General features: G+C 40.6%; 2 protein-coding genes and 1 long non-coding RNA gene across 3 annotated transcripts in view; 2 read left to right on the forward strand and 1 right to left on the reverse strand.

The window, feature by feature from the left end:
- The window catches only part of EMC7 (ER membrane protein complex subunit 7), a 19144-nt gene extending 16137 nt beyond the window's left edge, over window positions 1–3007 (reverse strand). The window contains exon 1 of the mRNA XM_017539491.2: window positions 2671–3007. Within this exon, the coding sequence (XP_017394980.1) occupies window positions 2671–2903 (233 nt within the window). The 5' untranslated portion in view covers window positions 2904–3007. The remainder of the gene's footprint in view (window positions 1–2670) is intronic.
- Window positions 3008–3046: 39 nt separating this feature from the next.
- PGBD4 (piggyBac transposable element derived 4) lies at window positions 3047–5362 on the forward strand. The gene has a single exon (XM_017539546.2). The coding sequence runs from the start codon at window positions 3593–3595 to the stop codon at window positions 5348–5350; it is 1758 nt and encodes a 585-aa protein (XP_017395035.1). The 5' UTR covers window positions 3047–3592; the 3' UTR covers window positions 5351–5362.
- Window positions 5363–5967: 605 nt separating this feature from the next.
- Window positions 5968–20816, forward strand: LOC119472819. Its single transcript, XR_005201997.1, has 3 exons — window positions 5968–7517; window positions 16723–16726; window positions 20805–20816. It is a non-coding gene; the product is annotated as an uncharacterized LOC119472819 (long non-coding RNA).
- The last annotated feature ends 1085 nt before the right edge of the window (window positions 20817–21901 follow it).

Raw genomic sequence — 21901 nt, forward strand, 5'->3', positions numbered from 1 at the left:
TCCAGCCTGGGTAACAAGAGCAAAACTCTGTCTCAAAAAAAAAAGAAAGAACAATTACATAAAAACATTTTTGAGATAACCGAGGAAACATAAAAATAAGACTATTAGATGATATTAAGGCATGATTATTTTTGTTGAATCAATAATGGTAATATGGTTTTTGTTTAAGTCCTTATGTTTTAGAGATACATAATGATGCTTTTACAAGTAAAATCATATTATGCTTAGAGCCATATAAAAATATTTCAGAAAAAATGAGGTACATAAAAGACATGAAACAAAACAGAATGCCATTCTATTTATGCATGTCTGAAAATTTCCATAAGAAGTTCAAAAAACTATAGAATATAAAATTATTATGTTAAAAAAAAAAACTGAAAACTACCTGTCCATAAACAGAGGACTGGTTAAATCAATTATGTCTTATATACATTGTGATAATAGCAAGAAATGGTGCGAGGAGTCTTCAGGCCCAATTCCATTTATCTCCATTAACCAAGTCTTAAGCCACCTCCAATAAGGATAAATGTAAGTCAAAACTGTGTGCTAGTCATGCAAAACAGCTATAATACAAATTACGTACCCCTTTTCCAATGAGATTATCACCATAAACTCCTCACATCAGTTCTCCATCAACCTTTTTTTTTTCCTGAGAGACAGGGTTTTGCTCTGTAGCCCAGGCTGGAGTACAACAGCATGATGACAGCTTACTACAGCCTCGACCTCCTTGGCTCAAGCAATCCTGCCACCTCAGCCTCCTGAGTAGCTGGGACTACAGGTACATACCACCACTCATGGCTAATTATTTATTTTTTGTAGAGATGGGGTCCCACTATGTTGCCCCAGCTGGTCTGAAACTCCTGGGCTCGAACAATCCTCCCACCTCAGCCTCCCCAAGTGCTGAGATTACAAGTATGAGCCACTGCACTGGGCAATTCTCCATCAACCTTTCTACATATAAATGAAATAACATGAAATGGTATCAAAAGCTGTTCAAAAATGTTAGGTGAAAAAGGCAGCTTATAAACTACTATATATTGTATTTTACTAGTAAAAACATAAATCATATGATTCCCAAAGATGCTGGAAAAATGGCAGGCACCATGGCTGATGCCTGTAATCCCAGAAATTTGACAGGCTGTGGCAGAAGGATCACTTAAGGCTAGGAGTTTGAGACCACACTGGGAAACATAGCAAGACTCTGTCTCTACAAAAAATAAAAAAATTAGCTGGACATGGTAGCATCTGCCTGTAGTGCTAGCTATTTAGGAGGCTGAGTGAGGCAGGAGGATCACTTGAGGCCAGAAGTTCAAGGCTGCCATGAACTATGATCTCGCCACTGCACTCCAGCCTGAGTGACAGGACAAGATCTTGTCTCAAAAAAAAAAAAAAAAAAAAAAAAAAAAAAAAAAAAAAAAAAAAAAAAAAAAAGATACAATAAAACATTAAATCATTAAGGGTTTTTTCCCTTCTTTCTTGTTTCTAATATACTATTTTTAAACAGAAATTAAGTGCTTTTTAAAAGAACTGTATTCAGCAGAAGAGTGGTCAAATGGTCAATTAAGGCTCATTTCTAAAGCTTAATGAGAACTTTATCATTAAAACATCATTAATTAGGGTAAACTCTAAAGAATGCCCTAATGCCAGATTATTAACGATAGATGGCAGTAAAATACTGGTTGTCAATCTGTCACTATTTATTAATCTGAGGTTGGAATTACCATTCAAGGACACTTACATGATGTGAACAAATCTGTAAATCAGATTTAGATTTAAATGTCCACATTTGTCTGATTTTCAGATATCATTTGCTGGTGTACAAACCCATTAAAAGAAACACTTTTTACTAATTACTTTCTTTCAGTTTGCAGTTTCACCTTCCAAGTAAGGGTGGAAAGATTTAAAAGAACATATGTGTGCCTAGACATTTCAAAAGCAAACTGCTGCAAAACTAGTGCTAACAAATTCATCCTGTCTTTTAATATAGACAGAAATCCCACTTCCACTGATAGCACTAAGGGACAGAAGAAAGCAATGTAGAGAAACACTAGTCTCACATAAATGACAAGTGTGATATAGCAAATCCCTCGATGAATTCAAGTGTAAAAAGGAACAGCATGCCCACCCTCAAGCCAAAAGCCAAAAGTGCTTTTAACTAGGGATTTCAGTGCCTATTAATTTTAGAAGCAGTAACATTAGCCTCCCAGTCTGTCGTCACTAGAAGCCCTTTGGGTTTTGAGAATTCCCAGTTGTGTCGCATCTTTCTACATAATAACAAGCTACCAAAAGACTGAAATGAATGCAAAAAACGACTAGGTTCTAGGGAAACCAGATGAGATACAAAAGAAACCAAGAGACAAATAAGGGTCCACCTGCCCTCAGGGCGCAGGAATGGTCGTTCTCATATGGGGCCAAAATAAGGTTAAAAATAACTAACTCCATGCTCTGACCAGGGCAGGGGGTGAGCGCCTGCCATCCTCATTCCAGAGGTACAGGACCGAGAAAGGGAAAGCATCTGACTGCCTTCCCCGGTCTCCTGGCATAGACCGTTAGCGGCACCCTCCCCTTCAGTCTGAGCGACGTCGTCACGTCCTGACACTTAACGCTCCTAGTGGGGTCCCTGTCCCGCCTCCACCCCAGACTTTTTCCCGCTGCCCTCAGGATGCTCACTTAAGGAAGCCGACGTGCTCTTCTCCGTCTACGAGCACTCGGGCCGCCGAGATCCAGTCCTGGGGCTTCACCCCCGGAACAACTGCACGCCCCTCAATCTTGAAGCGATCTCCTATGCCGACCCCACTCCCTCCCGATCCCTCTGCAGCAGCCCCGGGCACCTCCGAGCTCTGGACATCCCCCGACAGCAGCAGCAGCAGGACTGGAAAGAATTCCCACAGAGCGGCCGCCATGACAGAAGCTCTACACTCAGGTCGGCAGCCCCGGAAGCCTTCCCTGTCTCCCGGCCGCCACCGCCGCCGTTGGCGGCTTCATGTCGTCATCAGTGGGCGCCCGTTTCTGTCATAAGCTGTGGGATCCAACCAGAGGGAAGAAATCATGGCCGATCTACCAGCGAGGCGGAAGAAAGGCGGAAGTACTGCCCTAAACTCCCGGCGTTCCGGGTTGGAAGGCCGTGCGCAGAGCATGTGTCAAATGCTCAGGAAGGGGACCGCCCGTGAAGTGAAAGTGAAGTGTGTGTTGCTGTGGCAGCCACGGAGGCCAGGGACCTCACGGGAGTAAAAGATGATGGGACTGGCTTCAGGAGAAACACCATCAAGAAGAGAGCTTTCAAAAAACTTCTAGAGACTCCCCAAGACGTATGAGATGAAAGGCTCCTGTCTGTGTGCGTTTAACCCATTTCCCCTTATCCCCGAGATTACGCGCTGCTGTGCCTGCGACTGCAGCATTGACGCCGGGATAACGCCTGGATTACAGTCCCGACTTTACTCCCAACGTTTGCCACAAAATATCTCGCGTCTGTTATTTTTGCATGGTCCTAGTATTTTGACTTTGGAAACAAAAGACATCATTCTATTTATAGCATTCTGTTTTTAGTAGTGGTATTACCATTTACAAAATATAGTAATTCTTGATCGCTGAAATGTCAAATCCGAGAAAACGTACCATTCCTATGCGTGATGGTAATACTGGTCTCGAACAGTTGTTGGCCGAAGATTCATTTGATGAATCTGATTTCTCGGAAATAGACGATTCTGATAATTTTTCAGATAGTGCTTTAGAAGATGATAAGTTCAGGCCTCTGTCCCATTTAGAATCTGATGGAAAGAGCCCTACATCAACGGACTCAAGGCGTTCTCTGAAATGGTCAACTCGTGCTATGATTCCACGTCAAAGGTATGACTTTACCGGCACACCTGGCAGAAAAGTGGATGTCAGTGATGTCACTGACCCATTGCAGTATTTTGAACTGTTTTTTACTGAGGAATTAGTTTCAAAAATTACTAGAGAAACAAATGCCCAAGCTGCCTTGTTGGCTTCAAAGCCACCTGGTCCAAAAGGATTTTCACGAATGGATAAGTGGAAAGACACTGACAATGACGAGCTGAAAGTCTTTTTTGCAGTAATGTTACTGCAAGGTATTGTGCAGAAACCTGAGCTGGAGATGTTTTGGTCAACAAGGCCTCTTTTGGATACCCCTTACCTCAGGCAAATTATGACCGGTGAAAGATTTTTACTTTTGTTTCGGTGCCTGCATTTTGTCAACAATTCTTCCATATCCGCTGGTCAATCAAAGGCCCAGATTTCACTGCAGAAGATCAAACCTGTGTTTGACTTTCTTGTAAATAAATTTTCAACTGTATATACTCCAAACAGAAACATTGCAGTTGATGAATCACTGATGCTGTTCAAGGGGCCATTAGCTATCAAGCAATATGTCCCAACAAAACGCGTACGATTTGGTCTGAAGCTATATGTACTTTGTGAAAGTCAATCTGGTTATGTGTGGAATGCACTTGTTCACACAGGGCCCGGTATGAATTTGAAAGATTCAGCTGATGGTCTGAAATCATCACGCATTGTTCTTACCTTGGTCAATGACCTTCTTGGCCAAGGGTATTGTGTCTTCCTTGATAACTTTAATATATCTCCCATGCTTTTCAGAGAATTACATCAAAATAGGACTGATGCAGTTGGGACAGCTCGTTTGAACAGAAAACAGATTCCAAATGATCTGAAAAAAAGGATTGCAAAGGGGACGACTGTAGCCAGATTCTGTGGTGAACTTATGGCACTGAAATGGTGTGACACAAAGGAGGTGACAATGTTGTCAACATTCCACAGTGATACCGTGATTGAAGTAAACAACAGAAATGGAAAGAAAACTAAAAAGCCACGTGTCATTGTGGATTATAACGAGAATATGGGAGCAGTGGACTCAGCTGATCAGATGCTTACTTCTTATCCATCTGAGCGCAAAAGACACAAGGTCTGGTATAAGAAATTCTTTCACCACCTTCTACACATTACAGTGCTGAACTCCTACATCCTGTTCAAGAAAGACAATCCTGAGTATACCATGAGCCATATAAACTTCAGACTGACATTGATTGAAAGAATGCTGGAAAAGCATCACAAGCCAGGGCAGCAACATCTTCGAGGTCGTCCATGCTCTGATGATGTCACACCTCTTCGTCTATCTGGAAGACATTTCCCCAAGAGCATACCACCAACTTCAGGGAAACAGAATCCAACTGGTCGCTGCAAAATTTGCTGTTCCCAATATGACAAAGATGGCAAGAAGATACGGAAAGAAACACGCTATTTTTGTGCGGAATGTGATGTTCCGCTTTGTGTTGTTCCATGCTTTGAAATTTACCACACACAAAAAAATTATTAAATACCGATCATCGTATACATATCTGTTCCATTAGGATTAGAGACGAGTTCTGTTTAGAAACAACTCCAAGATTGGGGGGCCGAGCTGGGCAGATCACCTGAGATCAGGAGTTTGAGACCAGCCTGGCCAACATGGTGAAACCCCATCTCTACTAAAAATACAAAAATTAGCCAGGCATGGTGGCACACACCTGTAATCCCAGCTACTCAGGAGACTGAGGCTGGAGAATCACCTGAACCCATGAGGCAGAGTTTGCAGTGAGCCAAAATTGCACCACTGCACTCCAGCCTGGGCAGCATCTCAAAAAAAAAAAAAAAAAATACCATTTATTCCAATAAAAGTTTTTTTTTTTTTTTTTTTTTTTTTTTTTTCTTTCCCCAGCTTTTTTTTTTTGAGATGGAGTCTCGCTTGGTTGCCAGGCTGGAGTGCAGTGGCATGACCTTGGTTCACTGCAACCTCCACCTCCTGGGTTCAAGCCATTCTCCTGCCTCAGCCTCTCAAGTAGCTGGGACTACAGGCATGCGCCAGCACACCCAGCTAATTTTTTTTTTTTTTTTTTGTATTTTTATTTTTGTTTTTAGGAGAGACGCGGTTTCACCATGTTGGCCAGGATGGTCTCAATCTCCTGACCTCATGATCCACTGGTCTCAACCTCCTAAAGTACTGGGATTGCAGGCGTGAGCCACCACACCCGGCCCTATCTTTTATTTTCATATTGAAGATTAATCAGATTTGCTTCACCCTCAAAGAGCCTGTTTATGTAAAATTAGATGAGTGCAGGCAGCGAGCTGAACTTTCGCTTTTTTTTTCCTAAACAGGAAATAGGAAGAAGATACTGTCTCTGCATACAAATAGCTGGAAAAATACATAAGTGTTACCTTTTCTGGTGAAAAGGGTTGGAAGACAATTTATCTGATGCTACACTATGCTTCCTCTCATAATTGCTTTACTGTAAACATAACAACAAGGTTGTAGTGGGAGGAGGGGGGTTGCTTGCTGTCAGTGTTGATCTTTGGGGCCTTAGCCAAGATTTCAGACATCATTTGCTCCAGTCCTTTCATTTTCTTTATGGTGAAAAGTAAAGTAACTTGCCTAAGATTTTTCTTGGTCCTAAACACTGCTGTCTCTACTACAGATCCCTATTAAGGGTAATGCATGTTTTAGCCTGTGCACTTTTTTAAGAGTTAGCATCCTGGAGAAGAGTAACAACAACTGAAAAAAGAGATTCAAGAGTCAAGTACTGAGCCCATGGCAGGGGATGGGGAAATGGTGCCTGGAGCCACCCCTATACTCGAGTCTCCCTGGCATCAGCTACTGCAGCATTGGGGTACGTTCCCTTGTCTTTTTCTGAAGATAGTTATTTCTTCATATCTGATGGTTGGAAAGAGCAGAACTGCTCAGAAAACAAACACATTTGACTTTCTTGTCTGCCAGATAAATCTCTTATTTGTCAGGGAACTGGTAACCTAGGATCAAGAAGTGTGTGGAGAATGTCTACTTTCATTCTTTTTACTTTAAAATATGCTTTAGTTTTTGAATAGATAGGACACTCAAGTGTCAGAAAGCAAAAGTCAGCTCAGGACCGAGAAAGGAAAGATCAGTGCTAATTTTAATCAGACTGTGATGTACCTACTAGATACAGATAGGGCCAGTGGCAAGGCCATCAGAAAACTTTTTCCCAAGGCCACACCACACCTGTAAAACACCTAATAACTTTCTTTTTTTCAGTGATTACCACTTACTTACCAGTGACTTCACTTTGTTCCTCTTGCCTCTGAACAGATTGCTGAGATACTCAATCCAGAGCTGATCCTTGCCTCCCTAGACTCTCCTCAGTCATTCAACAGAAGCCCAAATCCTGTAAAAGTTCCTTTCTGTTCTCTTACTGTTATATCCTTGGTTTCTCTGGTGTGGAGTCTTCTTTACAGCAGCAAACTCATAAACTTAACTTTGACTGCAGGTGTATTCCTCGGTGGTCTTTATCTGATAGACTTTGTCACATGGTACAATATTCAAAAGGTATTCCAAAAAAAATTTTCCACCTACTTCTCTCCTTAGTCACCCAATTCTCAAGAAGCAATCAGTGTTGCCATTTTCCTGAGTATTCTTCCAGATATAGTAAATTATCTGCAGAAAAATGCATACATTAAAAATAAGGCTAGGCACAGTGGCATGCCTGTAGTCCCAGATACTCAGGAGGCTGAGGCAGGAGGATCACTTGAGGCCAGGAGTTTAAAGCTGTAGCGTGCTATGGTAGTAGGCCTGTGAATAGCCATTGCACATCATCCTAGGCAACATAGCCAGACCCTTTCTCTAAAANCGCCGGGCCTGGAAGGGTTTTAGAGGTACAAGGTGAGATGCTTTCGATGAATCAGTGTTTCTAAAAATTGCCTTTTGCTGCCTACCTGCATGTGTCAGAGTTATCTAGTGAATATGGTGAAAATGCTCATTCATGGGCCTGGCCCCACACCCATTAAGAGGGAGGCCCAGAAATCTGTATTGTTAATTCTCCAGGTGATTTTTATGCATGTTAATGTTTGAGAACCAGTTCCATAAAACGTTATCGCAAACAATGAACACCCTGGGGGTGTTTTTTTGGGGGCATTTTTTTCCCCAAAATTTTACTCTTTTAAAAATTTCCCAATGTTTCAATGGCTTGGAATTTTTTTTATTCATTAGTGATGCATTTATTCATTCATGCATTTATTCATAACGATGTCTGCATTTTAGAGAAGATTTTATAAAAAGGAAACTTCTTCAAACAATACTGTTGTTACCAAATATCCACTGCATTCTTCATGTAAAGGAATCAATGTAGGTCAGTGAAAGACTAGAATGGTTTAAAAAAATAAACAATCTGATGCTCAAATTCAAATGTCTTTAATATACATGTATTTATGTGTATACATGTAAGAAAAAATTTCAGGTTACAATGCATTTTGTTGTTTTGAACCACAGAAATCAAACCAGAATTTTTGCCCATGATATACATTTTGAAACATTTGTGGATTCTTGATTTTTTGGACTACTTTTGGTTTGTTTATAAATTTCCATAATAGAGACAAGAACTGAAATATTTTTCAGATATTTTTTATTCCCTTTCACACATTTATTTCCCAAAAAATTTAGATACATTTTGACATTTATGTAAAATATCAAAATAATTGAATAATTGAAGCAAAGGCTAGTTCCTATGAAAAGTGGAATTATATGACAATTTTACTATATTCCTCATATGATTGTACCTGTGCAGAGAACAACCCTATTCTGATTAGAAAGATCCTGCCTGAGAACCTTTTATCTGCACAGCAGGATGTACACAACCCAAGTCGATTCAAGAAACCCATGACGTCATCCCTCAATCAATAATCATTGATTGAATAGAGTTGGTTTCAGATCTAGGTGTTAGATACCAAGAGGGATATAGAAGGAAAATTCATAGTTTCCGTCTTTGAAGAATAATCTGGTTCAGAACGTAGTTCAAATGTGCGTGTTTTGACAACACTTCATAACAAAAGGTCCTTTCAACCAAAATGCTAGGAAAACCAGCATTAAAGGAGAGATTGTGGGGCAGGTGAGTTGTTGGCAGCGAGGACATGGGTTGTCAGGAGACAACGGAACAGAAACAAGACGTGAGAAAAGCAAGAGCTTAATCCATAACACTGTTTCCTTCCAAAGGTCTCAGCTGCATGGCGTGGAAGGCCAGGCAGGTGGGTCTGTGCTCCGCAGGCTGGGAGAAGCATTAGTAGAAACAGGTGATGAATTCGTCAATTAGGGTAAGGAAATGCTGGAGAATAGCTGTGGTCTAGGGACTTTATGAAATGCAAAGCTTGGGGAAATTAAAGAAGTCCAGTGTGAAGAAGTTAGGAGGCAGAATCAAGGTGGTGGCTGTGAAAACAGAGAAGAAAAACTTAGAGCTCCTTTTGGAGAAAATGGGATATTAGGGATAAATTGAGAAAAAAAAAAGCTGCATAATGAAAATATCTGTGATGTTGTTAAACCCATCACAGTGAGTTTTAAAAAGCCACGTGATGAAAATATCTGTGACGTTGTTAAACCCATCACGGGGGGGTACATTCTGAGACATTTAAAATTAGAGTGAACACTGTGGGTAGTGGTGTGAAAGAGAACTCGTTAATTGATGATCTAGTTTGGGTCTATATCCCTAGCCAAATCTCAAGTCGAATTGTAATCTCCACGTGTTGGAGAAGGGGCCTGGTGGGAGGTGATTGAATCCCCCTTGCTGTTCTTGTGATAGTGAGTGAATTCTCACGAGATTTCGTTGTTTAGAAGCGTGTAGTGCTTCCCCCTTTGCTGGCTCCCTTTGCTACTCCACTGCGTGAAGATGTGCTAGATTCTCCTTTGCCTTCGGCCATGATTGTGAGTGTCCTGAGACCTCTCCAGCCACATTTCCTGTACAGCCTGCAGAACTGTGAGCCAATTAAACCTCTTTTCTTTATGAATTACCCAGTCTCAGTTCTTTATAGCAGTGTGAGAATGGACTCATACAATTGATTTTTAAATCTTTAATTTTCTATGGATTTATAATTTAAAAATTTATAATAAAATACAAGTATCATCTAACAGACCTTTGACATGGTAAATATTCTTCAGTGTAGGGTAACTTCATAAGGTTTCAGGTAGTAGGTGGTGAGTAAATGCTAGATGACTGAATGTGTTTGTCTTGGAAAGTAATCTGCAATTCTACATGACTTTTTTTCCTGCACAGGACACGAAGTTCTGCTATAATTATTTAGGACTAATTTTTTATGACTCATGTTAGTAAGATTATTGTAAATCAACATTTTAAAAAGCAATGTTTCATCACCTCCCCCCCCCCCCAAAAAAAAACAGTAATGCAGACAGACGGGTTACTTTGTCTTGTGAACAAAAAATTAAACTCAGCTTGGGGCAAGCTTAAGTATCCCGTAACTGAAAAAAAAAAAAAAAAGAAATACATGTAGTTTTTATTAAAAAACAAATCCATATATACATATATATGCATATATATAGTATGCTACCAGTTGTATGAAAAAAGAGGCAAAATATGTATTTATTTAATTTATAATATACAAATAACATTCTAGAAATAAAAGTATTAATATAAAATATACTATAATATATAATGTATTACCTAATTATATATAACTATAATGTGTACTGTGTTTTACATATATATTTTCACAGCATACCATAAATGCAATTCTGCACTTTGCTCTTTTTACTTAATATATCATGGAAGTCATCCTTTATTAGTAAAGAGCTTCATAATTACTTTTTATGGCTGCAAAATGTTCCAGCTTACCGGTGGACTGATTCTCCATCGAGCAACATTAAGATTGTGTCCTATTGTACTATTCCTAATTTTGCTGAAGTGAATTTCTTTTGCCACGTGATTTCCAGTGTGTATATATATAGTATAATCAGTACTAGCAGAAAGTAGAATTGCTAGATCAAAGAATATGTGCCTTTGTAATTTTGATGATATTGTGAAATCTTCCACAGAAGTTGTTGCAACTTTCACTCTCACCAGCAATGTGTAAGATGGCTTGCTCCTCCATACCCTCACCAACAATGAGCTATCAAATGTTATCTTGCCAAGCAAATAAATTAAAAATGATATATCAGTTTTTTGTTTGTCTGTTTGGTTGGCTGGTTTTTGAGACATAGTCTTACTCTGTCACCCAGGCTGTAGTGCAGTGACACTGTGTTGGCTCACTGCAATCTCTGCCTCCCAGGTTCAAATGATTCTCCTGCCTCAGCCTCCCGAGTAGCTTGGACTACAGGTTTGTGCCACCACACCTGGCTAATTTTTGTATTTTTAGTAGAGATGGAGTTTCACTATGTTGGCCAGACTGGTCTCTAACTTGACCTTGTAATCAGCCCACCTTGGCATTCCAAAGTTGCCCAGGCTGGAGTGCAATGATACAATCTCAGCTCACCGCAACCTCTGCCTCCTGGGTTCAACCTCAGTGTCCGAGTATCTGGGATTACTAGGCACCCACCACCACACTCAGTTAATTTTTGTATTTTTAGTAGAGACAAGCTTTCACCATGTTGGCCAAGCTGGTCTCAAACTCCTGACCTCAGGTGATCCACCCACCCACCTCAGCCTCCCAAATTGCTGGGATTACAGGTGTGAGCCACCATGCCTGGCCCTTCTTGGTTTTTTAATCCTTCTTCTGCCATATGGTGAATTAAATCTAAGTTGTATTGTAGGATTAATGGAGAGCAGCTAAAGAGGAATAAAGCCATGTGTTCAGCCAAGGATAGTTATCATGAAGGATAAAAGCCTCAAAATCCTGATTTTAAAATCAGCCCACGTTGAGCTGAACCCTGAGACAGGCCTTTGTTTCAGTCCCAAACAGAGCAGAAGTAAGCATTTTTGGAACCATAATAAAAAGATTATTTGAGAAATAATGGAATGGGACAAAAGATTATAATGTGCTACAGCCCACTGACCATTACACACTTTCTAAACTATGAATAAAATTTTATTTTTCAAAAATGATTTCAAAAATGGCAAAATTTAGAAACATGCTGAAATAAAAACAGCTTCATCCCAAGTTTCCTGATTTTTTTTTCCATATATTTTTGGTGCCCCCTCTTTGCTGGTGGTATCTTAGACACTTGTTCAGTTTGACTAACAGGTAATGAGTGCTCATCACAATACCTCAGATAGGATCTGGGAAGTTTACTATTCAGTAGGACAAAAGGTGGAAAAGGACCAGCAGTGAACAGCAACTGAGGTCTCTGTATCCCCATTTTTGCCTTCCTTTCCCTTATTGCTACGCATACTAAACTATCCAATGCTTCAAACCTCTCATATGTCAGGCTTATACCCCCGTAGGCATTACATGGAGAAGAAAAGCCTGAGTGATGTTTTCAGGGAGGTGAAATTCTGTTATCTCTACTGCTTTCCAAGTAGGCCAGAGGAATTGGATAGAGATTCAACTCCAAATTATGTGTTTTCCCATAATGTAGCCCTTGGACTCATGCTTTATAAAAGAAACTATAATGAAAATATTGTAGAAAGATTTTGTGCTGGACTGGCTCAGTTTGTCTAGCTAGATCACTTTTTTTTTTGAGACGGAGTCTGCTCTGTCACCCAGGCTGGAGAACAGTGGCGCAATCTCAGCTCCCTGCAACCTCCACCTCCTGGGTTCAAGTGATTCTCCTGCCTCAGCCTCCCGAGTAGCTGGGACTACAGGTGCGTGCCACAATACCCAGCTAATATTTTTATTTTTAGTAGAGACAGGGTTTCACCATGTTGGCCACAATGGTCTCAATCTCTTGATGTCGTGATCTGCCCACCTTGGCTCCCCAAAGAGCTGGGATTACAGGCGTGAGCCACCATGCCCGGACCAGCTAGATCACTTTCTACTCTCACCCTGCTTTGTGTCCTGGAAGGCTGGACCCTTAAGGGCTGCAAAAATTCAGTTCCATTTCCTTCTGGCTTCCTGTTTGGTTCAGCCAATGGGAGCTGTCTACTAGTAACACACCCCTTGCAGTTTCTCCTAACACTCCCCATACTTCAAGAAAAGATTAATGAAGTTTACAATCACCTTTTTTGAGTGTTCCCTTTGTTTCCTGCCAAGACCGTGACACATATGTATTTCATGTAGAACTATATATGTTAATTACTGCAAAAAGTGTTAAAGTGGTTTACTATCCAAGCGGTGCACTTTTCTCCCTCTTCTTTTTTTGCTGCCTAGCTGTTCATATCATGGCCACAAGGGGGTGAACAAAGATAGGGACAGAAACAAATCTCAAAACCCATGCTTCAGGAATGTTTATAAATGTCAGATTATATCAACAGAAGTAAACTCTAGGGTTCACATGTAATATTTTTATTTTATTCAGTGTTCTTTTTAAGTTTCTGTTTTTGGCAACATTTTATAGTCAAAAATCTAAAGCTATTTTTCAAAATAAAGGGGGAAGTAAACTTGCTAAATATATATATATACACACACACACACACACACACACACATATACATTAGATAAAAATATAGAATATTTACTTTGAACTAAAAATATATAATTGCTAAATATATATAATAGAATTTACTTTGGACTCTTAAAATTGGAATCTGTCAAAAAACAGTTATCATCTCTATCTGGACTTTTCATGATCATTTAAAGTGACGTCTTTGGGGATACGTTCGGCCTTTCCTGGTTCTGTTTCAGTATTCTGCTTATCAGCACTGATGTAATCGTGCTTTTCAAACTATTCTTCACACATTGACTATCTATTTACATGTAAGAGGTAGTCAGTTATAAGGTAAGACTACAAAGTAACAAGGATCATACCTTTAGCCACTTCTCTTTTATATTTAAGTCAATGGGTTTGTGTGTTTTGTTTTGTTTTTTTAATATAGTAACACTAGCAGAATGCTTGAGGAAACTTCAGCTGTGCTAATCTCCAAATACCGATTTACTTTAAGTGATTTTTGAGCTTTAAGTTTTCAAATCTCATTTACTTCACGTAGATTAGCTAATCTTTTTCACTCCAGTAAACGGGAGCCGATTCCCATAATATTTTTAAACGCTTGTCATCCACTAGGACTGTGGATTTGGCTTTCTGAAGTTCCCTATAAAGCCCTCTGAAATCAGAGAGGTCATCCACCATTCTCAGAGGGAGTTCAAGAGGAATCCCAACCTGCCTCAGAGTCCTGCAAAAATAAATTATAATGGAAATATTTCATTTTCCTCATTTTACTCTAAATTCTCATTTTTTTCCACCAAATCTGTGAAAAACATATGTAAAATAAATTGACGAAGTGTGAAGATATGCTAAATAACTTATAAACATGAAGAGGAGGCAATCATCTTTGATATTAAGAAATGTTATAAAACTGTAAACATCCCGAGATATTCTAAAGTGCTTTGTAAATGCTAAAATGTAAATATTGTTAGTTACTATAATTGAACAACAGTGACTAAGAAGTGAAAGTGTTAGGGGGAAGGAGTTATGTTGTACTGACTGCGCTTTGTGCTTTTAGGCACTGCTGGCCTCGTGAAACTCGCTTCTCAAATGGCCTGTGGTACAGTATAGGGATGTTCAATGCACTATGGGGACTCAGGCTAAAGGACTGGCTCTAAGAACAGTCACAGAACTTAGGACAGTAGTTAAACTCCAGCTCCAGACACGACATCCTAAGCTCTCCTTGTACATTCTCCACTTTGCTACCTCACATGCCAGCCCTTATAAAGCATTAGTGCTCTATTTATATCTCTACAAAATCAATGCAAATCTGGATCTCCTTCATGCCTCAATTAGGATTTTACTTTTAAAAAAACAAAAAACTGGGCCGGGCGCAACGGCTCATGCCTGTAATCCCAGCACTTTGGGAGGCCGAGGTGGGCGGATCACCTGAGGTAGGGAGTTTGAGACCAGCCTGACCAACATGGAGAAACTCAGTCTCTACTGAAAATACAAAATTAGCCAGGTGCGGTGGTTCATGCCTGTAATCCCAGCTACTCGGGAGGCTGAGGCAGGAGAACTCCTTGAACCCAGGAGGTGGAGGTTGCAGTGAGCTGAGATCATGCCAGCCTGGGTGGCAGGGTGAGACTCCATAACAAACAAACAAACAAACAACTGTGGTAAAATACACATAAAAAATTTACCAGGCCAGGCACGGTGGCTCATGCCTGTAATCCCAGTACTTTGGGAGGCCAAGGTGGGTGGATCATTTGAGCTCAGCAGTTGGAGATGAGCCTTGGCAACATGGCAAAATTCTGTCCCTGCAAAAAATACAAAAATTAGCTGAGGGGAAGGAGTTATGTTGCACTGACTGCACTTTGTGCTTTTAGGCTCTGCTGGCCTGGTGAAACCCATCTCTCAAATGACCTGTAGTATAGTATAGGCTGAGGTGGGAGGATCCCATGAACCCAAAAGATGAAGGCTGCAATGAGCCCAGGCTATGCCACTGCATTCCAGCTAGGCAGCAGAGTGAGAACTTATCTCAAAAATAAATAAATAAATAAATAAAAATAAATAAAAATTTATCATCATCAATGTGCAAATGGGTGGATGATAAAATTTTTATCATCTCAACCATTTTTAAGAGTACATTTCAGTAGTGTTAAGTATATCACTGTTGCAAGTATTAAGTATATCATTATTGTAAAACTCATCTCCAGAACTTTTTCATCTTGCAAAACTGAAACTATACCCATTAAATTCCCCATCTGCCCACAGCCCCTGGCAACCATCAGCCCCTGGCAACTATCATTCTTTCTGCTTCTGTAAATTTGACTACCTTTTAAAAAAATTTTTTTAGACAGTCTCACTGTCACCCAGGCTGGAGTGCAGTGGCACGATCTTGGCTCACTGCAAACTCTACCTCCTGGGTTCAAGCGATTTTTCTGCTGCAGCCTCCTGAGTAGCTGGGACTACAGGCGCACCACCACTCCCAGCTAATTTTTATATTTTTAGTAGAGATGGGGTTTTGCTATGTTGGCCAGGCTGGTCTCGAACTCCTGACCTCAAGTGATCCAGTTAACTTGGCCTCCAAAAGTGCTGAGATTACAGGAATGAGCCACCGTGCCAGGTGAATGTGACTACTTTAAATAACTCATACAAGTGGAATCATACAGCATGTTCTTTTTGTGAATAGCTTATTTTACTCAGCATAATGACCTTAAGGTTCATTCATGTTCTAGCATGTATCAGAATTGTTTTCTTTTTAAAGTCTAAATAAATTAGATTGAATGTATGTAATACATTTTGTTTATCCATTCTTCTCTCAATGGACACTTGGGTTGCTTCTACCTTTTGGCTATTGTGAATGATGCTGCTAAGAAGATAGGTATACAAATATCTGTTCAAGTGCTTTCCTTCACTTCTTTTGGATATATACCTAAAAGTGGAATTGCTGGGTCACATAATAATTCTATTTTCAGTTTTTGTCAAAACTGCCATACTGTTTTCCATAGTGGCTGTACCATTTTACATTCTCACCAACAGTACACAGTTTCTCCACATCCTCAGTAACATTTATTATTTTCTGTTGTGTTTATTTCTGTTCCTTTTTATTTTTGAGACAGGGTCTTGCTCAGTTTCCAAGGCTGGAGTGCAGTGGCATGATCATGGCTTACTATAGCCTCAATCTCCTGGGCTCAAGAGATCTAACCACCTAGTCCTTCCAAGTAGCTGGGACTACAGGCGTGTACCACCGCACCTGGCAGATTGTTGCTATTTTTTGTGGAGACAGAAAAAAAAATGCTGCCCAGGCTGGTCTCAATTTCCTGAGCTCAAGCAATCCTCTTGCTTCAGCCTCCCAAACTGGTGGAATTACAGGTGTGAGCTACCATGCCTAGCTTTTAGCCTATTTTCAAATAGAATTTTTTGTTGTTGAATTGTAGGAGTATTGTACATATTTTGAATATTAACATCACATCAAATGTGTGATTTACAAATATTTTTTCCATTCTGTATGTTGCCTTTTCACTCTGTTGATTGTGTCATTTAATGCACAGAAGTTTCTAATTTTGATGTAGTTCATTTTGTTTTTATTTTATGTTGGTTATCTGTGCTCTTCTTGGTATGTCATATTTAAGAAATCATTTATTTTTTTTATTTTTATTTTTTTGCTGTTGTTTTTTGAGATAGAGTCTTACTCTGTTGGCCAGGCTGGAATGCAGTGGTACAGTCTCAGCTCACTGCACCTACACCTCCCAGGTTCAAGCGATTCTCCTGCATCAGCCTTTGAGTAGCTAGGATTACAGGCATGGGCCGCAATGCCTGGCTAACTTTCGTATGTTTAGTAGGGACAGAGTTTCATCATGTTCATTCTCAAACTTCCAAGCTCAAGTGAGCTGCCTGCCTCAGCCTCCCAAAGTGCTGAGATTACGGGTATGACCCCCACACCTGGCCTAAGAAATCATGTCTAAATCCATTGCCATGACGCTTTCCCCCTATATTTTCTTCTAAGAATTTTGCAGTTTTTTTATTGTCTTTTTATGACTACCCTTTCCACATTCGTTGGAAGATTCCTCTGCTTCTTGTGGGATCTGGAGTACTCATGTCCTATGGGTAGAGTTGTTGGTCAAGGATTTGTTTGTGTGTTTGTTTACTCAGTCACATTGATAGAGGCAGGAGGCAGACAGGGGTAGGTACCTGGCAAAATCCCACTTTCAAGCTCAAAAGCTTGAAACCCATGGCAGAGTAAACGGGGCACCCCTGTCTTGAGTCCCACAGAGGGATCAAGAAAATATATTGTATTGATATTGCTTTTTTTTTTTAAAGGAGAGCAGTCCTCTCCTTTATTTATTTTTATTTTTTGAGATGGAGTCTTGCTCTGTCACCCAGGCTGGAGTGCACTGGTGTGATCTTGGCTCACTGCAACCTCTTCCTCCCAGATTCAAGTGACTCTCCTGCCTCAGCCTCCCTAGCAGCTGGGATTACAGGCACATATCACCATGCTCTGCTGATTTTTGTATTTGTAGTAGAGACAAAGTTTCACCATGTTGGCCAGGCTGGTAAATACCAGCTACTCGAGAGGCTGAGGCAGGAGAATCACTTGAATGCCGAAAGTGGAGGTGGAGGTTGCAGTGAGCTAAGATCACGCCACTGCACTCCAGCCTGGGCGACGGAAGGAGACTCCGTCTCAAAAAAAAAAAAGAAAAAAAAAAAATATATATATATATATATTTTATGACTATTGGGATAAAGAAAATATAATATAGGCAGATTCATTAAGGTATATTCACTATTATTTATTTCTTCTTATTTTAAAAGGAATTAAGACATTTTTGTGGAGCCCTGAAAGTATCATTGGCTCTAGGCCCTGTATCTACTGTGCCTAATAGGAAAGTTGGCCTTGGTTTGTTGAAGACTCTAATTCAGAATTCTTCGGGTAAGACTGGCAGCCATACAATAATTGGCAGACTGCTGAGCTCCCACAACTAATGGTCAGAGGCAGATAGTTGGAATTCCTATGATTTTCAGACAGTATGCTGTCTGAAACTGGATCAGCAGTGTTGTTGTGAGTTGGTCATAATTCTCCATTGCTGCTTTTTCTTGGTTTTTTTTGGGGTTTTGTTTGTTTGTTTTTTGTTTTGTTTTGAGACAGTTTTGCTCTGTTGTCCAGGCTGGAATGCAGTGGCACGATCTCGGCTCATTGCAACCTCTGTCCCATGTTCAAGCAATTCTTCTGCCTCAGCCTCCCCAGTAGCTGGGATTACAGGCGCATGCCGCCATGCTTGGCTAATTTTTTGGGTTTTTAGTAGAGATGGGTTTTTGCCCTGTTGGCCAGGCTGGTCTCGAACTCTTGACCTCAAGTGATCCACCTGCCTCAGGCTCCCAAAGTGCTGAGATTACAGGTGGGAGCCACCACACCCGGCCTCTTCTTGTTTTTTGTTTTTGTTTTTATTTTTTTGAGACGGAGTTTCACTCTTGTTACCCGGGCTGGAGTGCAACGGCGTGATCTTGGCTCACCGCAACCTCCGCCTCCTGAGTTCAAGCAATTCTCCTGCCTCAGCCTCCCGAGTAGCTGGGACTACAGGTATGCACGACCATGCCCAGCTAATTTTTGCATTTTTAGTAGAGACAGGGTTTCATCATGTTGACCAGGATGGTCTTGATCTCTTGACCTCATGACCCACCCACCTCGGTCTCCCAAAGTGCTGGGATTACAGGCGTGAGCTACCTCGCCTGGCCTCTCTTCTTGTTTTTTAATTATAAAAATGGTATACTCTGTTAATTTGTGTGGTATTAACCCTAGAAAGTTTAATGATACAAATGGATACATTTTTGCCTATAATTTTCCAAAAGTCAGACTTTAACACAGATACTATTGCAGTTCAAATATCAACCATGCAGTCCCTTGTTGCTAAAGCAGAAGTATACATATATAATTTCCCACAGGGTACTTTTTTAGTTGTCAGCACATGTCTGTAAGTTCATAGTCTTCTCTTGTAAATACAAGTATCTCAAATGTTTCTTTTCTATACTTCCTTTGAAACCTGAAGAATCAACTTGAATCTAGATGCATCAATGAGGGTAGGAGACTAGGTAGAACCAGATGCTAAAGAAGAGGTGGCAAAATATCTTGAATAGATGGGCTGACAGTGACAAAAAGAGATCACTACAGTTACAGAAAAGAAGATTCATGACAGGACCAAATCTGGAAGCCTCAAGGGAAACGGAGGAAAATGCTGGCCTTCCATTCTACCTCAGGAAAAAGGATATTGGAGAAGGGACTGTCTCCTGGGCGCATACCTCGTAACTTTCCTTTTAAGTCATAATCAAACTGCAAATTCTCTTTATGTTAGTATATAATGTTATTTCCACATGATTAGTATTTTCAGTGCTCAACCTGGCTGGCCTGTCTCGATGGCCATAGTAGGGTTTGGCTTTTCCTCTAATATTCGGATTTACACCCAAATACACCTATAGCAAGGAAGGCCTACTAGGAAAATGTCCCTTCCCAACACTCCCCTGATTTTTTTTATCTTAGTTGCTGCCTGTATTTGACTCTAATTGAATGCAGGGCTTTGAAGGTTAAATGGCAATCATTTGGGCTACTGGTTAGCAATGCGTTTGCCCTTCTTTTCTTGGGCTTTAAGTCAAGTTCTGGTCTGTGGAAAAGGGTGGTGAAAAAAAGTGTATACCTCGAGGAAGGAGTTTTAGGAGATCTAGAGTAGTAAGGACGCACATGTTCTCTTTCCTTCTTTCTTTCTCTTTCTTTCTTTCTTCTTTTTCTTTCTTTCTTTTCTTCTTTTCTTCTTTCTGGAGATCTCGGGTAATAAGGACACACATGCTCTTTCTTCTTTTTCTTTCTCTTCTTTCTTTCAGATCTCGGGTAGAAAGGACATACATGTTCTCTTCTTTCTTTCTTTCCTTTCTTTTCTTTCTTTTGAGATAGAGTCTTGCTCTGTCATCCAGGCTGGTGCAATGGTGTGATCTCAGCTCACTGCAACCTCTGCCTCCCGACTTCAAGTGATTCACCTGCCTCAGCCTCCCGAGTAGCTGAGACTACAGGCACACACTGCCATGCCCGGCTAACTTGTAGAGACAGGTTTTCACCGTGTTGCCCAGGCTGGTCTCTAACTCCTAAGCTCAGGCAATCCACCCTGCTTGGTCTCTCAAAGTGCTGGGATTACAGGCGTGAGCCACCACCTCTGGCCCAAATGTGATTTTTCCTTCTAGCTTCAAAGGAGCAAGGAACCAGATATACAATGTAGTTTTCATTTAGAAGACATCCATAAACAACCACAGGGTTTTAAGAAAGTTCTGAATAACTCATAAACAAAGCAAATAACTCCTTAAACTTTAAATCTGGTTGCTGCATGCTAAGTATAAATGGAACACTTAGAATGCCTTGACAGAGTATAAGATCACATTCCTTTTTCTGTCATTGAGCCTCTATATTTAAACACCCCAGAACAAGTGTCTCTATAAAGAATGACTGAAATTTATAAAGAAACAATATGAATTATGAATTTAGTTTAAGTGCCATGATTTTTATTTTTATGTTTATTTTTTTTTTTATGAGATGGAGTCTTCCTCTGCCGCCCAGGCTGGAGTGCAATGGCATGATCTTGGCTCACTGCAACCTCCGCCTCCTGGGTTCAATTGATTCTCCTGCCTCAGCCTCCCGAGTAGCTGGTATTACAGGCACCTGCCACTCACTACCTCCAGCTAATTTTTGTATTTGTAGTAGAGGCGGCATTTCACCATGTTAGTCAGGCTGGTCTTGTAGTCCTGACCTCAGGTGATCTGCAAGCTTCGGCCTCCCAAAGTGCTGAGATTACAGGTGTGAGCCACCACACCGGGCCATAATTTTTATTTTTTGAGATGGACTCTGACTCTGTCACCCAGGCTGGAGTGCAGTGGCATTATCTCGGCTCACTGCAATCTCCGCCTCCTGGGTTCAAGCAATTCTCCTGTGTCAGCCTCCCAAGTAGGTGGGACTACAGGCATGCACCACCACACCTGGCCACTTTTTTGCATTTTTAGAGATGGGGTTTTACCACATTGGCCAGGCTGGTCTTGAACTCCTGACCTCAAGTGAACTGCCCACCTTGACCTCCCAAAGTGCTGAGATTACAGGTGTGAGCCACTGTGCCCAGCCTAAGTCCTATAACCTGTGAAATTCCAGAAAACAGCAATCAAGTCATCTTCTTGAGCAAAGGTTTTGGTTGATTTGAGTAAGAAGTTTTGACAAGAAAGTTCTAAAAAGGACTAATATATGGAAGCTCTGGGGAAACAGATTCAATCTTATTATAAGGAAGAGTTTTTTAAGTCAGACAGAATAGATCATTCCCAGGGGATAGCCAGGAATTCCTACAGGAATAAGCCACTTAGTCACTCGGTGGAGATGCTGTAAAAGAGAATGCAAGTAACATATGGCTGTGCATGATCACTTTAATCTTGGGATTCTGTGGTTCTTTATTTGGAGTCTGAACAATTGTTGTTTTAAACTGGCTGAGAGTTTATTTATAGTAGTTACAGAAAAACAACCATCATTTTTCACATGCCAAGGGAAAAAGATGAAACACATACAAAACAGAGGGCTAGCTGTTACCATTGATACACAATCTT

This window comes from Cebus imitator, unplaced genomic scaffold (genome assembly GCF_001604975.1).
Source record: "Cebus imitator isolate Cc_AM_T3 unplaced genomic scaffold, Cebus_imitator-1.0 Scaffold119, whole genome shotgun sequence".
NCBI classification, from domain to species: Eukaryota; Metazoa; Chordata; class Mammalia; order Primates; family Cebidae; genus Cebus; species Cebus imitator.